This window comes from Vanessa cardui, chromosome 21 (genome assembly GCF_905220365.1).
Source record: "Vanessa cardui chromosome 21, ilVanCard2.1, whole genome shotgun sequence".
NCBI classification, from domain to species: domain Eukaryota; kingdom Metazoa; phylum Arthropoda; class Insecta; order Lepidoptera; family Nymphalidae; genus Vanessa; species Vanessa cardui.
The window spans coordinates 1,741,760-1,766,321 of NC_061143.1; the positions used below are offsets into that span (position 1 = coordinate 1,741,760).

A 24,562-nucleotide genomic window follows, 5' to 3' on the forward strand; every position below is an offset into this window, starting at 1 on the left:
CCAAAGCTATTTTATTAATTATTATATGAAAAAAGAATGATTAAAATTGGTTATTTAAATGAGTCTTGATTTGGTTCTTTTTTTAAAACTATAGCCTAATAACACAAATTAAATTAAACAGTACCGTTTATATTAGTTGTTATATTAACATAATACATACATAATACATATCGTTGAAAAGTATTTATATACATAATATATAAAACTTTATTTAGAATCACCCTAACGAAAGGGTTGCAAAAAAAATTGATATAAATATAGATTATTTAAATATAGATAAAAGAAAAATCTTTTATCTATATTTAATTTTTTTTTCATTTTATTATATTATTTTTACATACATGTATTCGATCAAAGATTTGTACTTATTATAAAGAAATATAATTACAAACTAATATACTAATATGTCACAATATTTTGATACAAAACGCACTCAGTACACGATACGTGAAACGTTCTAGCATCAGTTTGACACAAACGTTACATAAAGAAACGTTGCATCCGCAAAATTTAAGACCTTTATAGTTTGTTATTGTTTTAATTGACATACGATTATATAATTAAAAGCAATGTTATTATTGTCATTTAATTGTTTTCAAACGTTATTAATTTATTTTATTTGGTCTGTTATCCATACTTGTTAATTGGAATGTATTTTTGTAATATTGAAATAACCATTTTTAACTACATAAATATATGTACATGGTATATATACATATATATGTATCGTCTGTCTGCCTGTCTGTTTGTTCCGGCTAATCTCTGGAACGGCTGCGCCGATTTTGACGGGGCTTTCACTGACAGTTGGATGATACCGCCGTCACGGTCATTTCCCAATATTTTTATAAAATTCAAACGCGCATGAATTGCAGGCATGGCTTGTTAAATATATAGCGAAAGCAACTTCTTACGAACCGGGTATCTCACGAAATAGATTCGTTTTATTTTAGTGACGCGTTTACAAGCAGGTCGTATTATAAAATGGTGTAGTGGGTAGAGTCCTTTGAAATAATCAAAAAGCTGCTTCGCTGAGATCGACGCAACGCTTTACTAGAATGCCAGTAACACTCCCACTCACTACACAGACACGCCGTCTTATATATAATTATGATATAATCTTTGGTATGTTTGTTTGGATTTAACGGATAATACTTGATGGTACGGCTTTGTGTAAGCCCATCGGTGTAGGTACCACACACTTATCAGTTATTCTACCGCCAAACAACAGTACTCAGTATTGTTGTGTTCCGGTTTGAAGGGTGAGCCTGTGTAACTACAGGCACAAGGGACATAACATCTTAGTTCCCAAGGTTGGTGGCACATCGACGATGTAAGGAATGGTTAATATTTTTTACAGCGTCATTGTTTATGGGTGACGGTGACTTACCATCAGGGGGTCCATATGCTCGTCCACCAAAATATTCCAAAAAAAAAATGCTGATGTTGATAAATATCACTTAACAAATGACATTTCGAATATGGTATTTAAAAAAAGGCGCAAATATAATATAATTAGACATAGACGTACACGTGTTATGAAAAAAGAAATATTATACGCGACATCACTATAATAAAAAAACAAAAGAACTGCCACATTGTAACCCTAAAAAAAATTATTATTTCTATATTTTATGTCTTCTAAAAATATAGTATTTATTTTTATAAACATTTATCGGTTTTATAACAAAACTTCGATTTTTGAACCGTATCCGTCGTTGTCTTTATTATCTGTCAATTTCGTGGAACGGCAACACTGCGTTTTCTGCGTCGTCATTCTATCGTTGTGCAGGCGCCGGTCGCATACCGACACTTGTTTATTTTAAAACGAAATATTCTTTTTTACTCGTGAGTATATTCAGCGAATATTCTGGAATATTGGAATTTCATATATTGTTTCTACATTTCGTATATTGGTTTTGCATTCGTTTCAGATTATACACGAATTATATACTTACGTAAACGGAGGGTTACCTACGTCGTCAAGCTTATTATATTATATATATTTAAGAGGTTTAGGCTACTAAACCGTAAGTAAAACAATTTATATTTGCTTAATGGAGGCACATTAGTGGTTTTTAGAATGATATTTAATCATATTTTTCGTTCAATTCCAGTCGTCATAAAATACCGGCCACGTGCATTATTTGACAGGCGTTGCCGAATATCTATTTATTTAAACACTCCTGAGGTGAGTTCATGCGTTAATTACCTTTGTTAATCAATATCCTACATGGCTCAGTAATTATTTCTATTAATTTCTTCATATTTTACTCAAAAACTGGACATAGACCTTGTCCATGTATTGGATGACCTAAGTCGAATCCTATAGTGTTTTGAATCGTTTAGAGGCACTATTTCGTTAAAATAAATATAGTTCTTGCTTTTCCGTTTTGTGTTATTGCAAATTAAGCAATAATTTGTACATTTTTGACACTTTAAATATCCAATTCAATAGCTTCAATCTTATGAGTTATTGTTGAATTTTAATAACTCTTTATTGCTTGTACCTGTGTCTAAGGCATTCTTAGGACCTTCTTAGTGCTTATGCAAGATAGGTAATAAGTTGTTTTGTTCACAGGGAGTGTTTTTTTTTTATATGTATTTATATACATATATACTTTTAAATAAAGTATATTCTGAAGTACTACGGTGTTGCTGAGCGGACTCAGCTGAGGGTTGTTGCTGAGTTCGAGCATCTGCTTCGTCCGAGAAATTGCTGCATGTCCAGTGCTGCTACCGCTGCTTCTGCTGCTTTTGGTTGCACAGCTTTTATTGATGCATTCCATTCGTGGGTTTGAGCTATCCTGCTTGCTTTATCCGTTCTTAATTTAGAGATGCCAACTCATTAATATTAGTTTTAAATTGTTGATGTTCATGACCAGATACCGTCAACGACCTCACCCCTGATGATTATTTTTTATGTAAATTAAAATCATTTTGTTTATCAGATTATTTTATAAAATATTTTTTTTTCTCAATTAAATTTGCTTAACCAACAAAAGTTTTTTTTGTCCCCGCGACAATTTGGCGCCCAACGTGGGGCTTTTGACGGTATTTTAGGCATTTTTGTGATCTTTTTGCTCCCAAAAATTTTGGTCATGAACTTAGAAATTTATTTTGAATTTTTTTCTAAACTTATTTGAGTTGGCTTTTATAACTTCATTGCATACAACACTCTTATTCTTTACATTCTTTCTTGAATAATATTGCTTTTGTTATAATATAAGATATTTATATATTTTTGTATTTATGTTAATTTAAGTTTATTTTAAGATAAGCTTATAAGTTTATTTTAAGTCTAACTGAAAATTATTCATAAGTGTTGCGGTTTCTGGTCATAATAATTTAATTTAAACATTTATTATTTTACATTTAATCTTGCTTTTGGCTTATTGCATTATACATTGCATTTATATAATACTGCTTTACCATGGAAGATCGCCCCATTAATTTTAAATTATTACACAAGGACGAATTAGTTTATGAGATTGAAATACGTGGTGGTACTCCAGCTGATACGGTAGATGAATTGCGTTCACAAATTCGCAAGCTTTCTAAGGAAGTTCTAACTGACGAAATTATTGATTATGACGGTGATGTCTCTTCGGAGTTACAAATCATTTCTTTAAAATTAAAAGAATTGTTTAGTCTTACCACTTCAAAGTCGCCTTTACAACTTAAGACCTTGAATAGAATTAACGCTTTGGGTAATCATATTTATCATCGGTTAGGTAGATTAACTCCAGTTAATGAGAAGGATGAGTTGGCAAAAATTGAATGTAGTTCTATGTTAAAAAATATAACACTTAAATTTGACAAATTATACACCATTTTCAAAAGTAGCCAAGAAGTAGAAAATAAGTATTTTCCATCTGAAGAAGACCATGCAAAATATTTTGATTCTGAAAATGTAGCTGGTCATACCGAAAATACGATTACACCTCAAGTAAATCTTTCTTGTAGTCGTTCCGTAAATGTTAATTCACTCAATTTAAAATTTAATGGTAAGTCGTGTGTTGTTGCTTTTATACAACGCGTGGAGGAGTTATGTAAGGCTCGTGGTATATCTTTTGATCAACTTTTTAATTCAGCTGTTGATTTGTTTGAAGATAGTGGTTTGTCTTGGTTTAGAGGAATTTGTGGCACTGTTACTTCGTGGTCAGAGTTGAAAGACTTGCTACTGGAGGATTTTTTACCACCTGATTTTGATAGAAAAGTGTTGGATGAGATTCGTTCTAGGACTCAGGGAATTGATGAGGGGATTGTTGTATACCTTAGTATAATGCAAAATTATTTTTCACGATTAAGAAAGCCGCTCAATGAAGTAGAAAAATTAGAAATTGTCAAAAATAACATCAGACCTTTTTATACCAACCAATTATACTTTACTGAGATTAATAGTTGGACTGATTTGAAGAAGTACTGCCGTCATTTGGAACATGCGAAAAACCGTGCAGATGCTTTTGTTGAACCGCCGCGTATGTCTGACAAAATGGTAGCTCCTGATTTAGCTTACAAGGGTTGCTCAAAATCTAAATCATGTGCTGCTACTTCAGTGGTTAAAAAGTTTTGTGTTAGATGTCGTACGGAGGGACATGCTTTGTCTAATTGTAAATCTCCACCTAAGGTTGTTTGTTTTCGTTGCGGAGAAAAGGGGAAGACGATTAAGACCTGTCCCAAATGTAATTCTAACAATTCAAAAAACTTGTAAGGAAGGGCTGTCATCCTAATTTCAATGAAAAGGATTGGAAAGATTGGTGTAGTGTAGTAAAATTATTTTTCAATTCTTATCGAACTAAAGTGTCGGCAGTCCTTAATTCATTACACAATGATTCTAGCGTTAGACCTTATCTTAGAGTTAAAATTTATGACTTATCTGTTTCTGGTTTGTTGGATTCAGGTTCTGAAATTTCTATAATAGGAGGCAGTGCGGTTGATTATTTTTCTGGCTTAGGTACTTTACATCCTTCGGATGATTTGCAGAGTATTGTTACGGCAAATGGTTCCAATTCAGATGTTGCCGGTTATATGTTTTTGCCCGTTACCATTAACAATGTGACACGTATTGTTAAATTTTATGTGATACCCGAAGTATCATCTTCTTTAATATTTGGAATTAATTTTTGGAAAGTATTTAATATAGCACCGGATGTATTAGCTTTGTTGGAGAAGGACTGTCTTGTTTCTTTTTGTGCTGCAAAGGATTTTGCTGTGTCTGCAGTTAATTGTTTACACCCGTTTGAGTCCTTGTCTGAAGAACAGAAGCATGAGGCCAATATGGTTTATAAAATGTTTGAAGATATTTCGTCGGAGAAGAAGGGTTTAGGTAGAACACATCTTATAACTCATAAGATTGATACAGGAGACGCTGCGCCCATCAAGCAAAGATATTATATGATGTCACAGGAGAAGCTTGCCGAGTTGAATCGTCAATTAGATGAGATGCTAGCTATGGATGTGGTAGAAAGGAGTAACAGTCCGTGGAATAATCCAATTACAATGGCTCCTAAATCTGATGGAACATTACGCTTTTGTTTAGACAGTAGAAAGTTGAACGCAGTTTCTAAGCATGATGCATATCCTCTTCCTTATATAACATATATTTTAGATAATTTACGCGATTCTCGTTATCTTTCGTCTATTGATTTAAAATCGAGTTTCTGGCAGATTCCTCTAGATTTAGCCTCAAAAGAAAAAACGGCTTTTACTGTCCCGAATCGTGGATTGTTTCAATTTAAAGTTATGTGTTTTGGTTTAACTTCTGCTCCTGCTACTCAGCAAAGATTAATGGATCGTTTGTTTGGTCCAGAATTTCATGGTAAACTTTTCATTTATTTAGATGATATTATTGTTATTAGTCGGACGTTTGAGGAACATATCAGTCTTTTAAAAAAAGTTTTTGATCGTTTAAAATCTGGTAATTTAACCATAAATTTAAAGAAGTGTTGTTTCTTTCGTAAGAAATTAAAGTATTTAGGTTATGTTGTTGACGAACAAGGTTTAAGAACTGATCCCGAGAAGATTAAGTCAATTATAGATTTTCCAACTCCTACTTGTCGTAAAGATGTTAAGAGATTTCTGGGAACAGCTTCGTATTATAGACGGTTTATAAGAAATTTTAGCAATATTGCAGGTCCACTTAATGCTTTAACATCCACTCGTAAGGATGCATTACCTTTTTCTTGGTCACCTAAAGCTGAAGAGTCATTTAATGCGTTAAAAAATGCTTTAACAACTGCACCTGTTTTAGCTTGTCCTAATTTTTCTCAACCTTTTATCGTTCATACGGATGCTTCTGAATTTGGTATAGGTGGCATGTTAACTCAAAATATTGACGGCGAAGAACATCCAATTGCATATTGTAGTCGGTCTTTGAATAGTCAAGAGCGAAATTATTCAGCTACTGAACGTGAAGCTTTGGCAGTCGTTCATGTTGTGGAACATTTTAGACCTTATTTGGAAGGCAGTAAACCTTTTAAAATTATTACGGATCATGCTAGTTTAAAATGGTTTTTAAATTTGAAGAATCCTACTGGTCGTTTGGAGCGTTGGGGATGTCGTTTATCTCCATATAATTTTTCAATTGAGCACCGTCGTGGTTCTGAAAATATTGTACCAGATGCTTTATCACGTTCTGTTCCTGTTTCTAGTGTTACTTCTGTTTCCACGAATGATTCTTGGTATAATAATATTTTTATTCGTTGTAAGGAGCGTCCTCAGACTTGTCCAAATTTTCAAATTAATAATAATAAACTTTATCGTTACACTAAAGGTAAAACTTCTCTTAGTAGTGATTTTAATTGGAAGGAGGTAGTACCAAAAGAATTAAGAGAAGATGTCATTCGTTCTAACCATGATTCGACTTTAGCTGCTCATCCTGGCATAGAAAAAACTTATAAAAAAGTTAAACTTCGTTTTTATTGGCCTGGTATGTATCAGGATGTATCTGATTATGTGTCTCGTTGTAGTATTTGTAAAGCTTATAAATATTCCAATCAAGCTACTCCGGGTTTGCTTGGTAGCCCTAAGGTTTGTTGTCGTCCTTTTCAGTGTATCAGCATGGATTTAGTTGGTCCACTGCCTATGTCTCGACAGCAAAATACTTTTCTGTTTGTTGTGGTCTGTTGTTTTACTAAATATTGTTTACTTTTCCCCTTGAGGCGAGCTTCGGGCAAAGTTATAGCACAAAGGCTTGAAGATCATGTTTTCCTGGTTCATGGTATTCCCCAAACAGTTATTGCTGATAATGGTTCGCAGTTTGTAGGTAATGAATTACAATCGTTACTTAATAAATATAATATTCCGCAAATTCATTTAGGTCCTGTGTATTGTCCACAGTACAATACTGTTGAGCGTTATAACCGTACAGTTATGACTGCTGTTTCTTCTTTGGTTGGTTCTGATCATCGTACATGGGATGTCAATATACCGAAAATTCAATTTTCGATTAATACTTCAGTGAACGATGTTACTTCGTTTACTCCATTTATGTTAGTTCACGGTCGTGAAGCTATTGTTGATGGTCAAGTTTATTCAGATTTTTCTGAACTAGACAGTTTGACGTTTGGTTCGCGTAACGATTATGTTGATAAGTTGTGTAGTTTGAAAGATGTTTTTGCTAATGTTAAAAATGAGTTGAAGAAAGCTCATGATAAAAACGTTAAATATTATAATAAGCGTCGTAGGGATATTAGTTTTAAGGTTGGTGATTTTGTTTGGAAGCGAACATACAAACAAAGTTCAGCTCCGAAATATTTTTCAGCTAAGCTAGCTCCTAAGTATGAACGATGTAAAGTTATTCGTAAATTATCTCCTTTAGTGTATGAGCTAGAAGATGATAAGGGAAAGTACCTTGGGAAGTGGCATATAAAAGATTTTAAGTGTGCTGATGTAGTTGAATAGTTGTTTCGTTTTTTTTATTATTTTAAGTAGTTGATCTATAGAATAGTCCGGGCCGCAGAGCTTAATATGGTGTGTAACATCTGCCCTGACGATCGGTTTCTTAAGAATGGTTTGAATTGTCTTTAGGTTTCGTTAGTGTAAAATAGTCCGGGCCGCTGAGTTTATTCGGAGTGTAACATCTGCCCTGACGTTTGGCTTCTTTAGAATGGTTTGAATTGTCTTTAGGTTTCGTTACTATAAGATGAATCCGGGCTGTAAAGATTATTTTAGTGTGTAAGATTTGCCCTGATGAATGGTTTCTTTGGTATAGTTTGAATTGTGTTTAGGTTTTGTTACTTTGAATATAGTGTAGTAAGTTTTTCTTTGTTTAATTAGGTTATTCTGAATTAAGTGATTATGGTTCACTAGCAGTGAGTTATGGAACCATCAGTAGAACTGTTAGATTTATAAGTAAATTACTGTAGTATAGAAGATTAGCATATTTTAATTTGTTTTTTTTTTTAATTTAGGTTGTATTTGTCTGTAGTGTAAGTTTTGCTTTTGCACTGTTTACATGTATAGACTTGTTCACAGTTTCAAAGTGATATTATTGGTGTTTTGCTTAAGACTGCAAACATGATTATTGTTTTCAGTTCTTATGCGTATTCTTGTACTTAGGCTAAGTTGAATTCACTTTGTTACGCAGTCCGTTAGCGAAGTTCGAATTTATACTTGTTTCAGTTGGTTGATGTTGAGGAATTATTAATTCCATGTTGATGTTCGTAGATGTTGTGGTTTTTTTCCTTTTTTCAGTTTACTCTGTGGTGATGATGCGGATGAGGGCATCCGACGAATTCCCTGCGTGAATTCTTAAACAGGGGAAGGGGGTACTGTAACCCTAAAAAAAATTATTATTTCTATATTTTATGTCTTCTAAAAATATAGTATTTATTTTTATAAACATTTATCGGTTTTATAACAAAACTTCGATTTTTGAACCGTATCCGTCGTTGTCTTTATTATCTGTCAATTTCGTGGAACGGCAACACTGCGTTTTCTGCGTCGTCATTCTATCGTTGTGCAGGCGCCGGTCGCATACCGACACTTGTTTATTTTAAAACGAAATATTCTTTTTTACTCGTGAGTATATTCAGCGAATATTCTGGAATATTGGAATTTCATATATTGTTTCTACATTTCGTATATTGGTTTTGCATTCGTTTCAGATTATACACGAATTATATACTTACGTAAACGGAGGGTTACCTACGTCGTCAAGCTTATTATATTATATATATTTAAGAGGTTTAGGCTACTAAACCGTAAGTAAAACAATTTATATTTGCTTAATGGAGGCACATTAGTGGTTTTTAGAATGATATTTAATCATATTTTTCGTTCAATTCCAGTCGTCATAAAATACCGGCCACGTGCATTATTTGACAGGCGTTGCCGAATATCTATTTATTTAAACACTCCTGAGGTGAGTTCATGCGTTAATTACCTTTGTTAATCAATATCCTACATGGCTCAGTAATTATTTCTATTAATTTCTTCATATTTTACTCAAAAACTGGACATAGACCTTGTCCATGTATTGGATGACCTAAGTCGAATCCTATAGTGTTTTGAATCGTTTAGAGGCACTATTTCGTTAAAATAAATATAGTTCTTGCTTTTCCGTTTTGTGTTATTGCAAATTAAGCAATAATTTGTACATTTTTGACACTTTAAATATCCAATTCAATAGCTTCAATCTTATGAGTTATTGTTGAATTTTAATAACTCTTTATTGCTTGTACCTGTGTCTAAGGCATTCTTAGGACCTTCTTAGTGCTTATGCAAGATAGGTAATAAGTTGTTTTGTTCACAGGGAGTGTTTTTTTTTTATATGTATTTATATACATATATACTTTTAAATAAAGTATATTCTGAAGTACTACGGTGTTGCTGAGCGGACTCAGCTGAGGGTTGTTGCTGAGTTCGAGCATCTGCTTCGTCCGAGAAATTGCTGCATGTCCAGTGCTGCTACCGCTGCTTCTGCTGCTTTTGGTTGCACAGCTTTTATTGATGCATTCCATTCGTGGGTTTGAGCTATCCTGCTTGCTTTATCCGTTCTTAATTTAGAGATGCCAACTCATTAATATTAGTTTTAAATTGTTGATGTTCATGACCAGATACCGTCAACGACCTCACCCCTGATGATTATTTTTTATGTAAATTAAAATCATTTTGTTTATCAGATTATTTTATAAAATATTTTTTTTTCTCAATTAAATTTGCTTAACCAACAAAAGTTTTTTTTGTCCCCGCGACAACATAAAAAACTAGAACACGATTTAAAAACAGCCAAATTAGAACACAATTCTGTAGAATTCATTATTGTAGTGAAATATCATAGATGGCATACACTAATTTGTGCTTAAGTCTGTTTTTTCTGAGCATTAGTCATACTACCGCAGAATGACTTTTTGATAATCTTCGATTTGTATCTATTTGTAGAGCAAAGTATCAAATAAGCTATCATAGGTCTTTTTAACTCTTCTAAATCAAATTCGACGCATAATTAATTGGAAATGAAGCTCTTCCACTATTGAACACTAGTTACAACACACGGCTAAGCTCGAAATTTAGATTTGGTCGTTAGGTATTAAAATATAGTCTATGTACTTTCTTGGAGTACAAACTTACTTTATACCAAGTTACACACGGACAAATAGACAAAAAGACAGACAGTAATTAATAACATTAGTGCGTAATTTCTATTAACAATGTCTACAATTACAGCTAATCGATGAAGGAAATTCTCTATCTCCCTTACCACAGCTGCCCTTGGTTTATTGTAAATACATCCCAAATACTTTTGTTGCAATGTCAAAGGCAGTCTTTACAAAATGCGAACAATAAATAAGGATGTTTACACATAACAAGGATGTATTATAGACAACAATAAAGCTCGTATTCGTTATTATATTTATTATATAATATATAAAGGTAACTCTACATACTGGACTATATATTGTAATACCTGCTGTAACGGTAAAATCATACAAAGCTGTCCTTTCCATTTTCCCCATCTGAAGTTGAAATGATCCAAAATCCTTTTTAATAAGCTAGCTTCAAAGTGTTCAAGGTCAAGTCAAGTGGACGATAAGGTGTTTATGATCTATATATATGGCGGTCGAGCTAGTAGTAGCCTGATTGTAAGTCACTGCCCATTAAAAATTGTATAGTAACAAAAAATAACGATTCCTTATATTGCCAATGGGCCACAAATCTTGGGTACTAAGATGTTATGTTCCTTGTATCTTTTGGTACACTGGTATCTTCACCCTTCAAACTGCAATATTATAATACTAGGTACAAACCTTTTCCTCATACAAAAGATTTCGGAAGAGATGAACTTCTGAATTTGCTGGTTGATTATTTCTAAGATATTACACGTGTTCATGTAATCGCTTGTCTCCGATCTAATCCAGGGAGCTTAATCATCCAAGTATGATATTTTATCGCAATGGTTTGGCAGCTTACTTTAACATAAGATAAATAGTTTAATCTGTTCCCTTGCGGATATTAATATTTTATTACTCACATAAAGCGATCCCTCGGGTAGATGGGCGCCATGATAGGATGGGAGTTTTAATAGACATATTTTCCTTTTTGGTACCATAGTTGTATATTTTATTGAATAATATATATTTTTAGACCTTTCCCAAATTTTGGTATTTCGCAATAAAGGGTTGTTATTGTTTGTAAATATTTCGAAGCCTGCAATATCGGACCTAACTTTTTTTTTCAAGTTGAAACGAATTACACTTTAATGTGGTCAAGTTAAATTAAACGTAGCAAGCACAGTCCGAAAGTTTAGAGTACAATATTTCTGTCATGGTAGATATTTTCATCAGATATTACCCACGCATCAACCGGTATCACTTGGTCTGACGTAATTAGAAATGGTAAAGGCGCAAGACCACTAGAATTTCTTAGGAATCCTAAAATTTTTCGGGTACAGTAATAGATAGAATAAATTCAACACGTATCTATACTTTTATACTAATGTATAATCTATATGTGTGAAATTGTCCGTCTGTCGCTGTTTCACTACCAATCCACTGAACCGAAGTTAATGAAATTTGGTATGAAGCAAACTGGACCTCCAAGAAAGGGCATAGGCTGCTTTTTTGCCAACCAATTCCAAAAATGCGAGCGAAGCCACGGGTGACAAATAGTTAACAAATAAAAATAATCTGCAAAAATCATAAGCGATTAAACACGGAAGGGTTTGGTCGTTTAATAAAACACGTCGCTTATAAAAGCAATAAACGCCGTCACTGGGACCACGCACTAGTATTCAATACAATGCAAATACGTTTCGCTGGTGGACAGTGATACCAGGCATTATCATATATTCGCCTGTTCGTGTTAATCTGCAGCGTGGGGCAGAAAAATGTGCCAATGTGAGGGTTGATTTACATAATTGTATATTGTCAGTTGTATTTGAATTTGGAATAGAACGTTTAATTTCAACCGGGGAAATAGTGTTTTTTTCAACAATACCTGTTCCCATTGTAATACGATTCATATTCCATGGCATATAATTAAGGAGAAATTTTATATTTATGGACGTTGGTTACTCTTACACGCAAAACTTTCTGAATAGATTTTTATGGTCCTCTACTATGTTTATTCAGAATAACATAAGGGCTATATAATTTATAAGAATATGTTCTGACCACGGAGTCGAGATGGCCCAGTGGTTAGAACGCGTGCATCTTAACCGATGATTTCGGGTTCAAACCCAGGCAAGCACCGCTGATTCATGTGCTTAATTTGTCTCTATGATTCATCTCGTGCTCAGCGGTGAAGGAAAACATCGTGAGGAAACCTGTATGTGACAAATTTCATAGAAATTCTGCCACATGTGTATTCCGCCAACCCGAATTGGAACAGCGTGGTTGAATATGTTCCAAAAACCTTCTCTTCAAAGGGAGAGGAGACCTTTAGCCAGGCAGTGGGAATTTACATTGCTGTTGTTGTAGTTATTGTTGTTGTTGTTCTGACCCCAGTGGTCACAACAACAACAACAGGTCATCTCATCTAAGACAAAATGATTCTGGTATAAGTTTTATGTCTATTGGTTTAGTTTTTGGACTTAAGCATTAATACAAATTTCATCATTTATTATAATAGATAAATAGTTGTCGCCAGTGGCTTTGCTCGCTTTTTAGGTATTTGTTGCCATGTGTCAGGCAAAAAAATAGCCTATTTCCTTCCTTGAAGTTTGCTTCATACCAAATTTCATCAAATTCGGTTCAGTGGTTTGGTAGTGAAAGAGCGTCAGACAGATAGATGGACAGAGTAATTTACATATATAATATATTAGTACTGATTTGTTAGTAACGAAACATTACTATGAACATTTTGGTGATCGTGTTAAATAATTTGTATTATTCATTGACAATTGACAAGTTTCCACTCTAGAACTTGTCTGTTCCAACGAAAATTTATCCTTCGACATACGATGTCTCAAGACATAGTAGAAATATAAATTGTTTATCGCATTTTAGGCGTATTTATCTGTGTAATTCCATTTTCATAAAGAATACTAGGAATGTCTGGCAAGGAATACTAATATTGCAATTGTATCTGCCCTTTGTAGAGACTTTGTTTTATGTGAAATATACAATTGTAATATTTATATATATTATGTTTTTATTTATTTTCATATTCGTTTAGTGATTTTTTGGTAAGAATTTAATAGATTAGCAAACAAAATGTTTTAGAGACAGTATTTATTTATCATATATTTGTTATCTGTAAAGGAAAAAGGTCTCTCAGGGTCTGATATAGGGGTTCCTCAAGGATCAATTCTTGGACCTTTTCTGTTCCTCAGATACAAAAATGACTTGCCCTTTCTTATTAGGTACGAACATGATATGCTATTGTTTGCTGATACCACCTCCGTTTTTTAATTAATAGAAAGCAGATACACTACCACAATAATATAAAGAATGGTGTTTCAATATAGTAAATTGGTTTAGTAAGGGAAATGCTTTTAAATTGAATAAATGGATTTGGAAAGTTTGAGTTTGAGTTGATATTTTTAGTATGTGACTTAAACAAGGTTCTAGTTACAAAGTTATGAGTAGAAATTTTGTAAGCAATGTTCATATAGATAACGTAGAGGTAAATTAAATTAACACTACTTATCTAAAAACATATTTTAATTGGAATATTTAATAATAATTGAGGACAAATTGAAATTATCTTTATGTTTTTTTATACGTAAATAAATCGTACATCTGTAGGGCCTCTTTTTTTTGAATAAAAGCATTTGTATGACTTCAGTATTAGACTATTATCGTGTTTAAAAAATATAATAAGTCTTTTACTCCTATTTTTTTAGGTTGTAAAAAATTTATTGTTGTTTTTTTTTCATTCATCATTGATATTTAAATAAATGCCAACAATATATTTTTTGAATTTAAAATAAGAATGTCCTTCGCCCAATTAATTATTCATCAAATTAATTTTAATACTTTTTTTACTTACTTATAAATATTTAAATTTGTAACGAGTAATTCTCTCTTGTTTCAGATATAAACTTTAAAAAATGTGTTGGCCGTGTACGTAAAGCGAGAACATTAAAAATAATGTTGGACAGTTTCACGAAATGGTGGCGCTAATGTGAACAAGATGGCGGATGGTTTTGGCGGGAAAAACGCGTTCCGTGTGCTGCTATTACTTCTCGTCGAGAACGTTTTCTGTCAGATGGCACGGGAAAGCGAGGACCTGGGTTCGATTCATTTAACTTATTTCTTAGATTAGATTGAGATATTCATATTATATCCTTCGACTAGTCTATTCTCACAAAAATTAAACGTCAATTCTTAGTATTAAAAGCAAAACAAGGAAACCCACGTTATTAAAAAAAAACCGGTTTTTTATTAACTGTGTTTATTTTGACATAATTCATATAAATTAATCATTCAAATACATTATCATTATAATCGAACGGACTTTATAATTAGTTTTTTTTTTACACCCAGAATCAGATCAGAATGGGGGTGCTTTGAGGGTTATAGTATAGCAAATATTGCTATAGAATATTTATAAATGTTACGGCGTTGTGTAAGTAAGTTGAAATATAAAGATAATTGTTAATCATGTCGGAAAAAAGCTTTAAAAAATATAAATAAAAAAAGAAAAATTTAAAATAAACTTATGTCCGTGGGAAACCTGGAAGCCTCGCTGGTAGAATAATTGTTTCAATTAAATATTAATAAATGAAATGAAATTTAGTCTTAAATTAATTTAAAGTTTAAATTTAAAATATTTGAACGCAGCTTAACTTATATAGCAATATAAATCTTCAAAATATATAATAAAATTCTTAATAAGTTTTGTCCGTACGTGCAAGTGAATCGGGTGTTTTATTGCCAGGAATATGGCAGATCTAGGCTAGGGTTGCCAGATATCAAGAAATTCCTTTTCCTGTATTCTTTAGGAATTTATGTCATGTTCAATATAATATGCAATATTGCATTGTATAATGTATGGAGTGTGATATTATACAATATAGAAAGGAAGAAAATTATTTTGAATCAGTGTTGCCTGTGACATAGGCAGGAGACCTTTACAAATAAATCAGCAGATATATATTATGTATAAAGTAATAAAAGTCTACTCAGCCTTTAAACAACTAATAGATAATATATCGATAAGTATAAATCAACTCCTGCCGTACACATGTACCGCTGTGGTCCACCACTCCACTCCACCATTCGACCACGGTGGTCGAATGGCGGTTTTCATAGGTACGCCATTCCGAGGTCCCGGGTTAGTTTCCCGACCCAGTCAATGTAGATTATTATTAGTTTTCTATGTTGTCTCAGGTCTGGGTGTTTGTGGTGCCGTCGTTACTTCTGATTTTCCATAACACAAGTGCTTTAGTTACATACATTGGGATCAGAGTAATGTATGTGATCTTGTCTCATTATTTATTAAATCAAAATTGATGTGCCTGACCATATCTCCATGTTCTATGGCACTGAACAGATTTTGATAAGATTGTCACAAGTAGATAGAGTAATATACATACAAAGAAGGTTTTTATTTGTAATTTGTAAATATTTTGTATAAAATGAACTGTGACATTGTGTTATTCAAAAAACTGTTTTCGTACGCTAATACGGCTAACGACGGTTTATACTCATGAGATATATCAGAACAATGTACCAGAAAATTGTTGGTCTTTAAAAGGGCTTACGAAAACTCTGAAGAATACTGTATGCGTATATTGTAAGATACGCTCATAATTACATATTATTGATATGACTACCGCTATTTCGCATTTGATAATATATTTATTTGTAAATGCTAATTCTATTGCCGGGTTGCTGTATCAATTAGCTCTATGTTTTTGAAGTTATCCTCTTTTGATGCATTATGAAAAATGCTGAAGATAGTTAATTTTTTAGCATCACAAACATATTAGTTTAGAACACACTACACACAACATTTGCTCGTTAAACCACCAATTAAGTGTCAAGTCGTTCGAGAGACAACTTTACTTTATCTATTTTACAATGTTTCTTTTTTTGGAAATTTAAATTATGAAAGTTCAAATTTATAATTTTTTATATTTATGGAGAAGTGAAACTTCTCTATGTATGGTAGATAAGATCGACATGACGACAAAAGTTTTGAATCCTCTCACTTGCTGTTATGACTCCATATACACATATACATATTCTCTGCGACAACGACTATGCCTTGCACACACAGCACAAATTAATTTTTCTCCAAAGTTTAATTACAGATTTTCATTAATGCTTATAATGCCATATGAACTGTGGGCTGTTATAACGTTATAGGGCTTTTCCGTAGCTGATTTTTTACAAACAGTTCGTAGTCTGAACGTTGGAACGGGAAAAATTCTAGATAATGCGCAGAAGATTCTCTCAATATCTTATATTTTAACCTGGTCAGCCAGTACCCAGCACTAATGCCCAGACTGTAATATCAGTATTGCACAATTACCAATGACCAAGTAAGGGTATCTTGATGATTGTTAACATTTAGTTATTTTTATGTGCGTGTATTTTAGGAAGCATCACATTATCCATTATTAAAACACTGTAAATAAGATTTCACTCAGAAGTACACTTTCATTGGGTATGAATTCAATTTTTTTGCAAAAAATAAATAAATTATTAAGTACTTATACTCTTATAATATATAGAAAGATATAAATCTTTTTATAATAAAATAAATCTAAAAGTAAAATTAAAAGTACAATCACTCTTTTAATTGGAAAAATTTATTTCCTTTTTATGCTTTCGAAACATTTCAATCCGTTTGCTTGCTTTTAAAAACTCACAATTAGTATGCAGACGGGGATTTCCCTGAAAATATTTCACATTTACTGATTAGCTTGTGGAAATTGCCCGAATCAAATTAAATATGTTGAACGAAACCGGGGTTGCTGCTGACTTAGATTAAAAATAAGGCCGTCTACACATGGAGCGGTCGCTAATAGATAAGATATTAATAATATTATTTAAATAAAACTAGTTATACCGGATTTGAATCGCGTATATTAATTATTTTTGGCATCCCGACGGTAGACTGACCTACCCGTGACCAAGAACGCTGTAAAGTGCTCGAAACGTCGGGATGCCAAAAATAATTAATATACGCGATTCAAAACCGGTATAACAAGTTTTATTTAAATGTGTAATAATCGCGAAAATTTAAGACAACACTAATAATATTATTTATTTAACTGAGATTGCCCAGTGGTTAGAACGCGTGCATCTTAACCGATGATTGCGGGTTCAAACCCAGGCAAGCACCACTATATTAATATGTGCTTAATTTGTGTTTATAATTCATCTCGAGCTCGGCGTTGAAGGAAAACATCGTGAGGAAACCAGCATGTGTCTAATTTCATCGAAATTCTGCCACATGTGCATTTCATCAAGCCGAATTGGAACAGCGTGGTGGAATATGTTCCTAACCCTCTTTTTAATGGAAGAGGAGGCCTTATCCCAGCAGTGAGAAATTTACTTTACAATAATATTATTAATACTTTTATCATTTTACAAAACCTAACCGGTGTATAAAAAATATCACTACATATTATAAAACAAAGTCCCCCAGCTGGATCTGTCTGTATATATATTCCAGATAAGCTCCAAAATTGAAATAGAACGACAATTGTTAGACAAGTCGGAAAAAGCAACAAAAATGATATAAAAAAATATTTAAAAAAGTCTTAAGTCCACCCGTGCGAAGCCGGGTCGGGTCATTAGTGAATGTATCACTTTGGAGCTAACTTTAGAGATAACAAAGTAGTCAATACTCACAGTTGCGTTGCAGTGTATTTACAACAATGTTGTGTATTCGCAATGGCATTGATAGAATCATTGATATTCATTGTAAACAAGGTTTTTAACTACAAAGACAATAATTCCGTCCTATAAGATTCTGCTTAAATCTCTCCTGGAAATAAACATAAAAAAAAATATCTGGATTCAGGTCAGAGTGTTTTCTTTTTCGAACCGGTGATGGTACCGTTTCAATTGACCATAAATAAAGTGTAATCTATATTGAATAAAGTAATTTGAGTTTGAGTTTGACACTGTTAATTTATTCCTCAATTATTGACGAAATAGTGCCTAATTCACAATTGAAAATTGCAATATTTCAATTATTCGCAAATAAAACCTGTGAAACGCAATGGACCTGCTGAGTATGTACGTAAGAAAGTGTAATCTACATTGAATAAGGTAGTTTGAGTTTGACAATATTAATTTATGCCTCAGTTATTGACGAAATAGTGCCTAATTCACAATTGAAAATTTGCAATATTTCCAATTATTCGCAAATAAAACCCCTTAAACGCAATGGACCCGCTGAGTATGTACGTGTCCTTAGCGAAATGGGTTGATTGAAAATTTTCTTGATGCAACTGCAGCATTAGACTAATTCCAACGATTTAGGATTTTTGAGAGCGAAGCTACTTTTGAGCAGATTATAATTTTATCAGCATTTAATCGTATAAAAGTTTCCCAAAGGAATTTATAGAATATACGTGTTTCTTTTAGTTTTTAAAACTGTCATTTTTGTCTTGTCATATTAATGGCAATCGTGTCTAAGTACGACTAAATGAGCCACCTGATGGGAAGTGGTCAACACCACCTAAAAACATTATAGTTATTACTTAAATTTAAATGCGCTACAAAGGTGAGTGACCTTTCAAACCACAATAAAACACTATTGAGTACTGTTTTATCTCTGCATAGAATATGATGACTGGCAAGGACTGGCAACCCAGGCAAGACCAAGTTAAAAGTATGTGTTCTATAATATTTTTAACGAGTAAAAAATGGTGGGTTTGTTAAAGAAACTTTTGTTCTTATAGCTCCTAATTGAAGGTTGCAAGAAAAACGAACCTTTAGTGATTATCTTACTGATATTATAAATGCGTAAGTTTGTGTAGACGGATGTTCGTTGCTTAATCACGCCTTAACTGCTGATCGGATCGTAATCAAAATTGGAACATAGATTAATTAATAATCTGTAATACCATATAGGTTACTTTTATTCCTATCACCTCATTAACTTGGTAGGGCTTTGTGCAATTCAGTCTGGGTAGGTACCACCCACTTATCAGATATTTTACCGCTAAAGAACAGTAGTTGTGTTTCGTTTGAAGGGTGAGTGAGTGTTACTACAGGCATAAGGGACATAACATCTTAGTTCCCAAAATTTGTGGCGCATTGGTGATGAAAGGAGTGATTAATATTTCTTACAGCACCACAGCTTGACCGGCAATAAATAGCATAAAAAAACCAACTTACCGACCGTCTCCTGACTTGTGGATGCAGTGCTTGCATGAGCTGCAAGTCGTAACTACTATTTAATAAAAAAAATATTAGTGTACGAATTGTTTATCATTAACGTTCTTTAATCTTACTGGTACCATAATTAATTGTAATTTCAAAAGAGATGGTATTAAAACAAAACATTCAGCAATTAAGCTAGAAGTAACAGTCGTAAGCATACTTTAAATAGTGCTGGCTCTCTCTAGCTTATACTGACTTATAAGGAGCGAGGGAGAAAGAATGTTAGTGAGAGGAAGATTTGCAAAATATTAAAATATATTTATTTTGCAGCTAATTGCAATCGCAAACAAACAAATAACATTGTGTCAATTTTTATTCGTAATAGCTTCAGTTACAATTATCGAACAGTATTAATGAAACAAATTAAAGAGGTCTTTATTTTAATAGAAACACAAGATGACTTTCGCTAATCTTTGTCCTCGTGGTATTTTAAAGACAGAAGTCACATTTGTAAGTGTGTAACATACGTTTGTCAATGTGTGTGTTAATTTATTTACCAGTACATGTAATACGTAATTAAATTATTCATGTGTGTGTTTGTAATTCCTGTCTTTGGATCTGGAAGGTAACAAATTCCTTAACCTTTTACTGCGATGTTATATCATGATAAACTTTGTCTTTCTTTGTGTGTCTGTGTGTCAAATACACATGCACGTTGCGGACGTGTGTTTATTTTTATTTGTGTGCAATCGTAATAGCATGTAATTATTTAGTTAGTGTGAGTAATTTCCTTACCATGGGAGTTTAACATTATCCTTGAAACTTTTATGGGTGTGTAAACTATGGTATTAAAGAAGTCTGAAAGCGTTTCGTAAATTCAAATCATTTGTAAAAAATACGTTGGTAAAGAAGGTATATTATTCAATACAAGGTTACATGGACGATAAAAGCGTGAAATTAATGCTTGTTGACTTTCAGGCAGGATATACATATGTAATTGTATTTAACTAATCTCTTAACTTATATCTTTAAATGTTGAAAAAGAGTTTCTTGCTTCTTCTCGGTATAATTTGCATTCCGAACCAGTGGTAACACTTAATATATTTTGTTAAATGACGATTCAAAAGCTCTTATAAAAGCCTACCTGAATAAAGAAAATTTTGATTTGATATTTTGCTTAGTTGTATATCTCATGAGTTTTAGTAATACCTCTTTATTCCTCTAGTAACACCTACTATTGTGTTCTGGTTTGAAGAGTAATTCAGTATAACTATAGGCACTAATTACGTAACTTCTTTTCTATCTATGTGACGCGCATTCTCTATGAAAGAAATGGTTAACATGACTGATGTCTATGTCGGTGTCACTGGCCATGTTTTACCCATTCGTCTGTATATACTAATGAAAAAAAAACTTCACGTGAGAGTGTGAGATATTTGTCAATGTGTGAGTGCGTTAATTCGTGTTCCAGCAATTATAGTAACGTCTAATTAAATTCTTTGAGTGTGTGAGTTGATCTTGGAAGCTTAAAAAAAAATCTTGTTTTATTTATACCGAAACGTTACAGTTCCGTGAAAGTTGAAATTAAAGCGAGCTTAACAAATAAATTACTGGAATTAATAAAGAAAACGCGTCGAACATAAAAATTGTTCGCTCCACTTGCTACACCCGTTGCTCGCTTCTCGAGAGGATTAAATAAATCCCGCCAAGGGTTCTTAGTTCATAAAAAAATTAAAAAAAAAAACACAATTTCCTTTAATTTTCTAATCTTTTATTATAATCTTGTTAACGGTTATTTTTCTTTATTCTATTTTTCAATATTTTATTCACATACAAGTTTCCGAACGCGGCTTTATCTAAGAGGCTTAACAATAATAATAACTTTTATTTCAGAGCAATCACACACAAAAATGTACGAATATATTACATTCAAAAGCGAGAAAATAAGTTTTTGTTAAATATACCCAAAACATAACTATGAGATTGGATTACATATACCTTTTAACTAATCAATGTCTGTACCCGTAATGATTAATTACTTTGTTTTAGGTCAAAAACAAACGAATACCGATCATTTGTATAATATTAGTTGCGATGTATTTAGTTAATGTAGGATGGAAATCTTACACGACTGAAGACAAAGGCACAGCACAATGCTTTACGTGCTTTCTGAGGCACGGGGATGAATGTATCACAACTATTTACTATTCCAATCCCAGATTATATTTATTTACTTATTAGAAAACAAAACCAAATAATGTAAGTACATATATACTAATATGGTAGCTTCACTAAATTGTTAAATGACGATTCAAAAGTGCTTGTAAAGGCTTCTTGAATAAAGTTTATTTTAATTTTGATTCGTACTTATTTTATGAGTACAAGCGCTGGAGCTAGGCCGAGTTTGTGATGCAGACGTTAGTCTATTCCGATAATGTTATACATTTATCCAGCGTATTATTTATTAGTATTTATCTGTAGAGCGGCTCGAGTTATTGACGATCAAGCCCTTTCCGATCTCCTTGATCCTTTGGCTTTGCGTAGAGATGTTGGATCACTCTGCATCTTCTATCGAATTTTTCAAGAGAATGTTCCGAGATATCGTTCGGATTAACCCCGGCTGCTGAATTTAACCTTCGGACATCTCGTCAAAATTCGAAGTTTCACCCGCACCACCTTGATATCCGAAAATCCACAACAGCGCGATTTCTTAGACATTTTCTGCCTCGCACAACCACTTTGTGGAGCCAGCTTTCGCCGGCGGTTTTTCCGAACCGATTCGACAAGGGAACCTTCAAGTAAAGAGCGTACTCCTTCCTTAAAGGCCGGCAACGCACCTGCAAACCTGTATTGCAGATGTCCATGGGCGGTGGTAGTCACTTTTCATAAGGTGAGCCTCCTGCTAGTTTGCCACCTATGTCATAAAAAAAAACATTTATCCTACTAAATAGATTTGTAATCGAACTCGCGATTTACCTAAAAATTTTCTAGACTTAGCTGTAAAAGTAATCTATTAATATAAACCGAATTTGATGGCATTTGGTATGAAGCTTGAACTCCAAGAAAGGACATAGGCTGCTTTTTTGCCAAATACATGACAACCAACGCCTAAAACCGAGTGAAGAATCAATCTTCTACTAGAAGTATAATATACGTTGCATGTCGTATGCAACGTATATTATACTACTAGTAGAAGATTAGATTTTAGAAGTTACAATATTTCTTAATACTTTAGTTTCCATTTTAATTAACAATTTACTCATTTAGCGTTTCATGACGTCACATAATTCACTTTTAAGTACACAGAGTAACGTTTATACTTTAGCCTTTCACAGAGAGTCCATCTGACAGATTGTAAATGTATTTTAATGCAAAATATTTTGCTAACGAATACTAAAACAGCTTAACTTTGTTGAAACTGTGATGCTCTTTGTGTTGCTTTTTACCGCTTCCGAAATAAAGCGGCTTCCTTATGTATGTACTAGTTGTGGTCCGCGATTTCGTTCGTGTTTTGAAGTTTGGTAGTAAGAGCAATACCAAATTTATTCATGTTCACTTCAGTGCACTGATGCTTTCGTATTGATAATATTAGTATATTTGGCTGACTTCAAACTTGAATTTATCAATTCGACATTATTTCTATCCTCGAGTTTCTGATTCTTCTCGCTAGAGGCTGCTTTCCCCCAAAATACTACCAGTATTTGTAATTGTGAAGTTTACTTGAATAAAATTGATTTGATTTGACAATTTTAGCAGTTATGAACCAATTTTTTTAGTTGATACACTTTCTACCAGCATTAAAAATATCATTAATAAGGGTAGATAATGATAAAAAATGAGATGTGCGCCTGAAACCAGCCTGCATGTTAATTAATCTTCGTCTATTATAATCTTTTCTCACTAAAAGTAATTCCCTTACACGAGAAAGCGCAATGAATAAAACATTCACTAATTGCGAAAACAATTTAAATTTTAATCCGTAACATGAGAGTAATCTTAAAAAATAATATCAGCAACAAACGAATTAGCGAAACAATGCATAGCAACGTACACAGACCAAGCAGTCTTGAAAGTGGCAAAGATTATTATTACAACATAAAAAAGTAAAGTAACAGCCTGTAAATTAAACACTGCTGGGCTAAGACCTCCTCTTCCATTAAGGATAGGGCTTCAAACATATTCCACCACGCTGTTCCAAAGCGGGTTGGTGAAATGCACATGTGGCAGAATTTCGATGAAATTAGACACATGCAGGTTTCCTCACGATGTTTTCCTTCACCGCCGAGCATGAGATGAACTATAAACACAAATTAAGCACATATTTATATAGTGGTGCTTGCCTGGGTTTGAATATGAAATAGATGATTTAAGATGCACGTGTTCTAACCACTAGGCTATTTCGGCTACGGGTGCCATATTGATACTAAATATACTACAGAAATTCTGTTTATTTACAACGTCACATTACAAACATCTAAAATTGTCAGTGATTTTTTACTATATTGTCCATGTGTTATATACAAAAACGTTCCTCTCGAATCACTCAATCTATAATCGTTGTGTAATTTTAAAGATCTAAGCGTATACAGGGTCAGACAGCGGTAAACGACTTTGTTATATACTATGTCATGATAATATACCGTAAAGGCTATTCAGTAAGTTACAAGAAAATCTTCCATTACTAAGCATAGGAAATTTTGGTCTGTCCGATCATAATTCGTAGAAAACCCGGTTCATTACCGATTTCCGGACGGCTACTGGGAATAATTTATTATCATATACATAGAAATTATTCCTTGATGGAAAACTACAATTAGTTTTATTATTAA

At 33.0% G+C, this 24,562-nt stretch overlaps 1 protein-coding gene across 1 annotated transcript in view; it reads left to right on the top strand.

The window, feature by feature from the left end:
* LOC124538753 (hemicentin-2-like) overlaps positions 1 to 24,562 on the top strand; it is a 225,165-nt gene that overhangs the window by 15,835 nt on the left and 184,768 nt on the right. The window contains exon 2 of the mRNA XM_047115935.1: positions 14,479 to 14,677. Within this exon, the coding sequence (XP_046971891.1) occupies positions 14,578 to 14,677 (100 nt within the window). The 5' untranslated portion in view covers positions 14,479 to 14,577. The remainder of the gene's footprint in view (positions 1 to 14,478; positions 14,678 to 24,562) is intronic.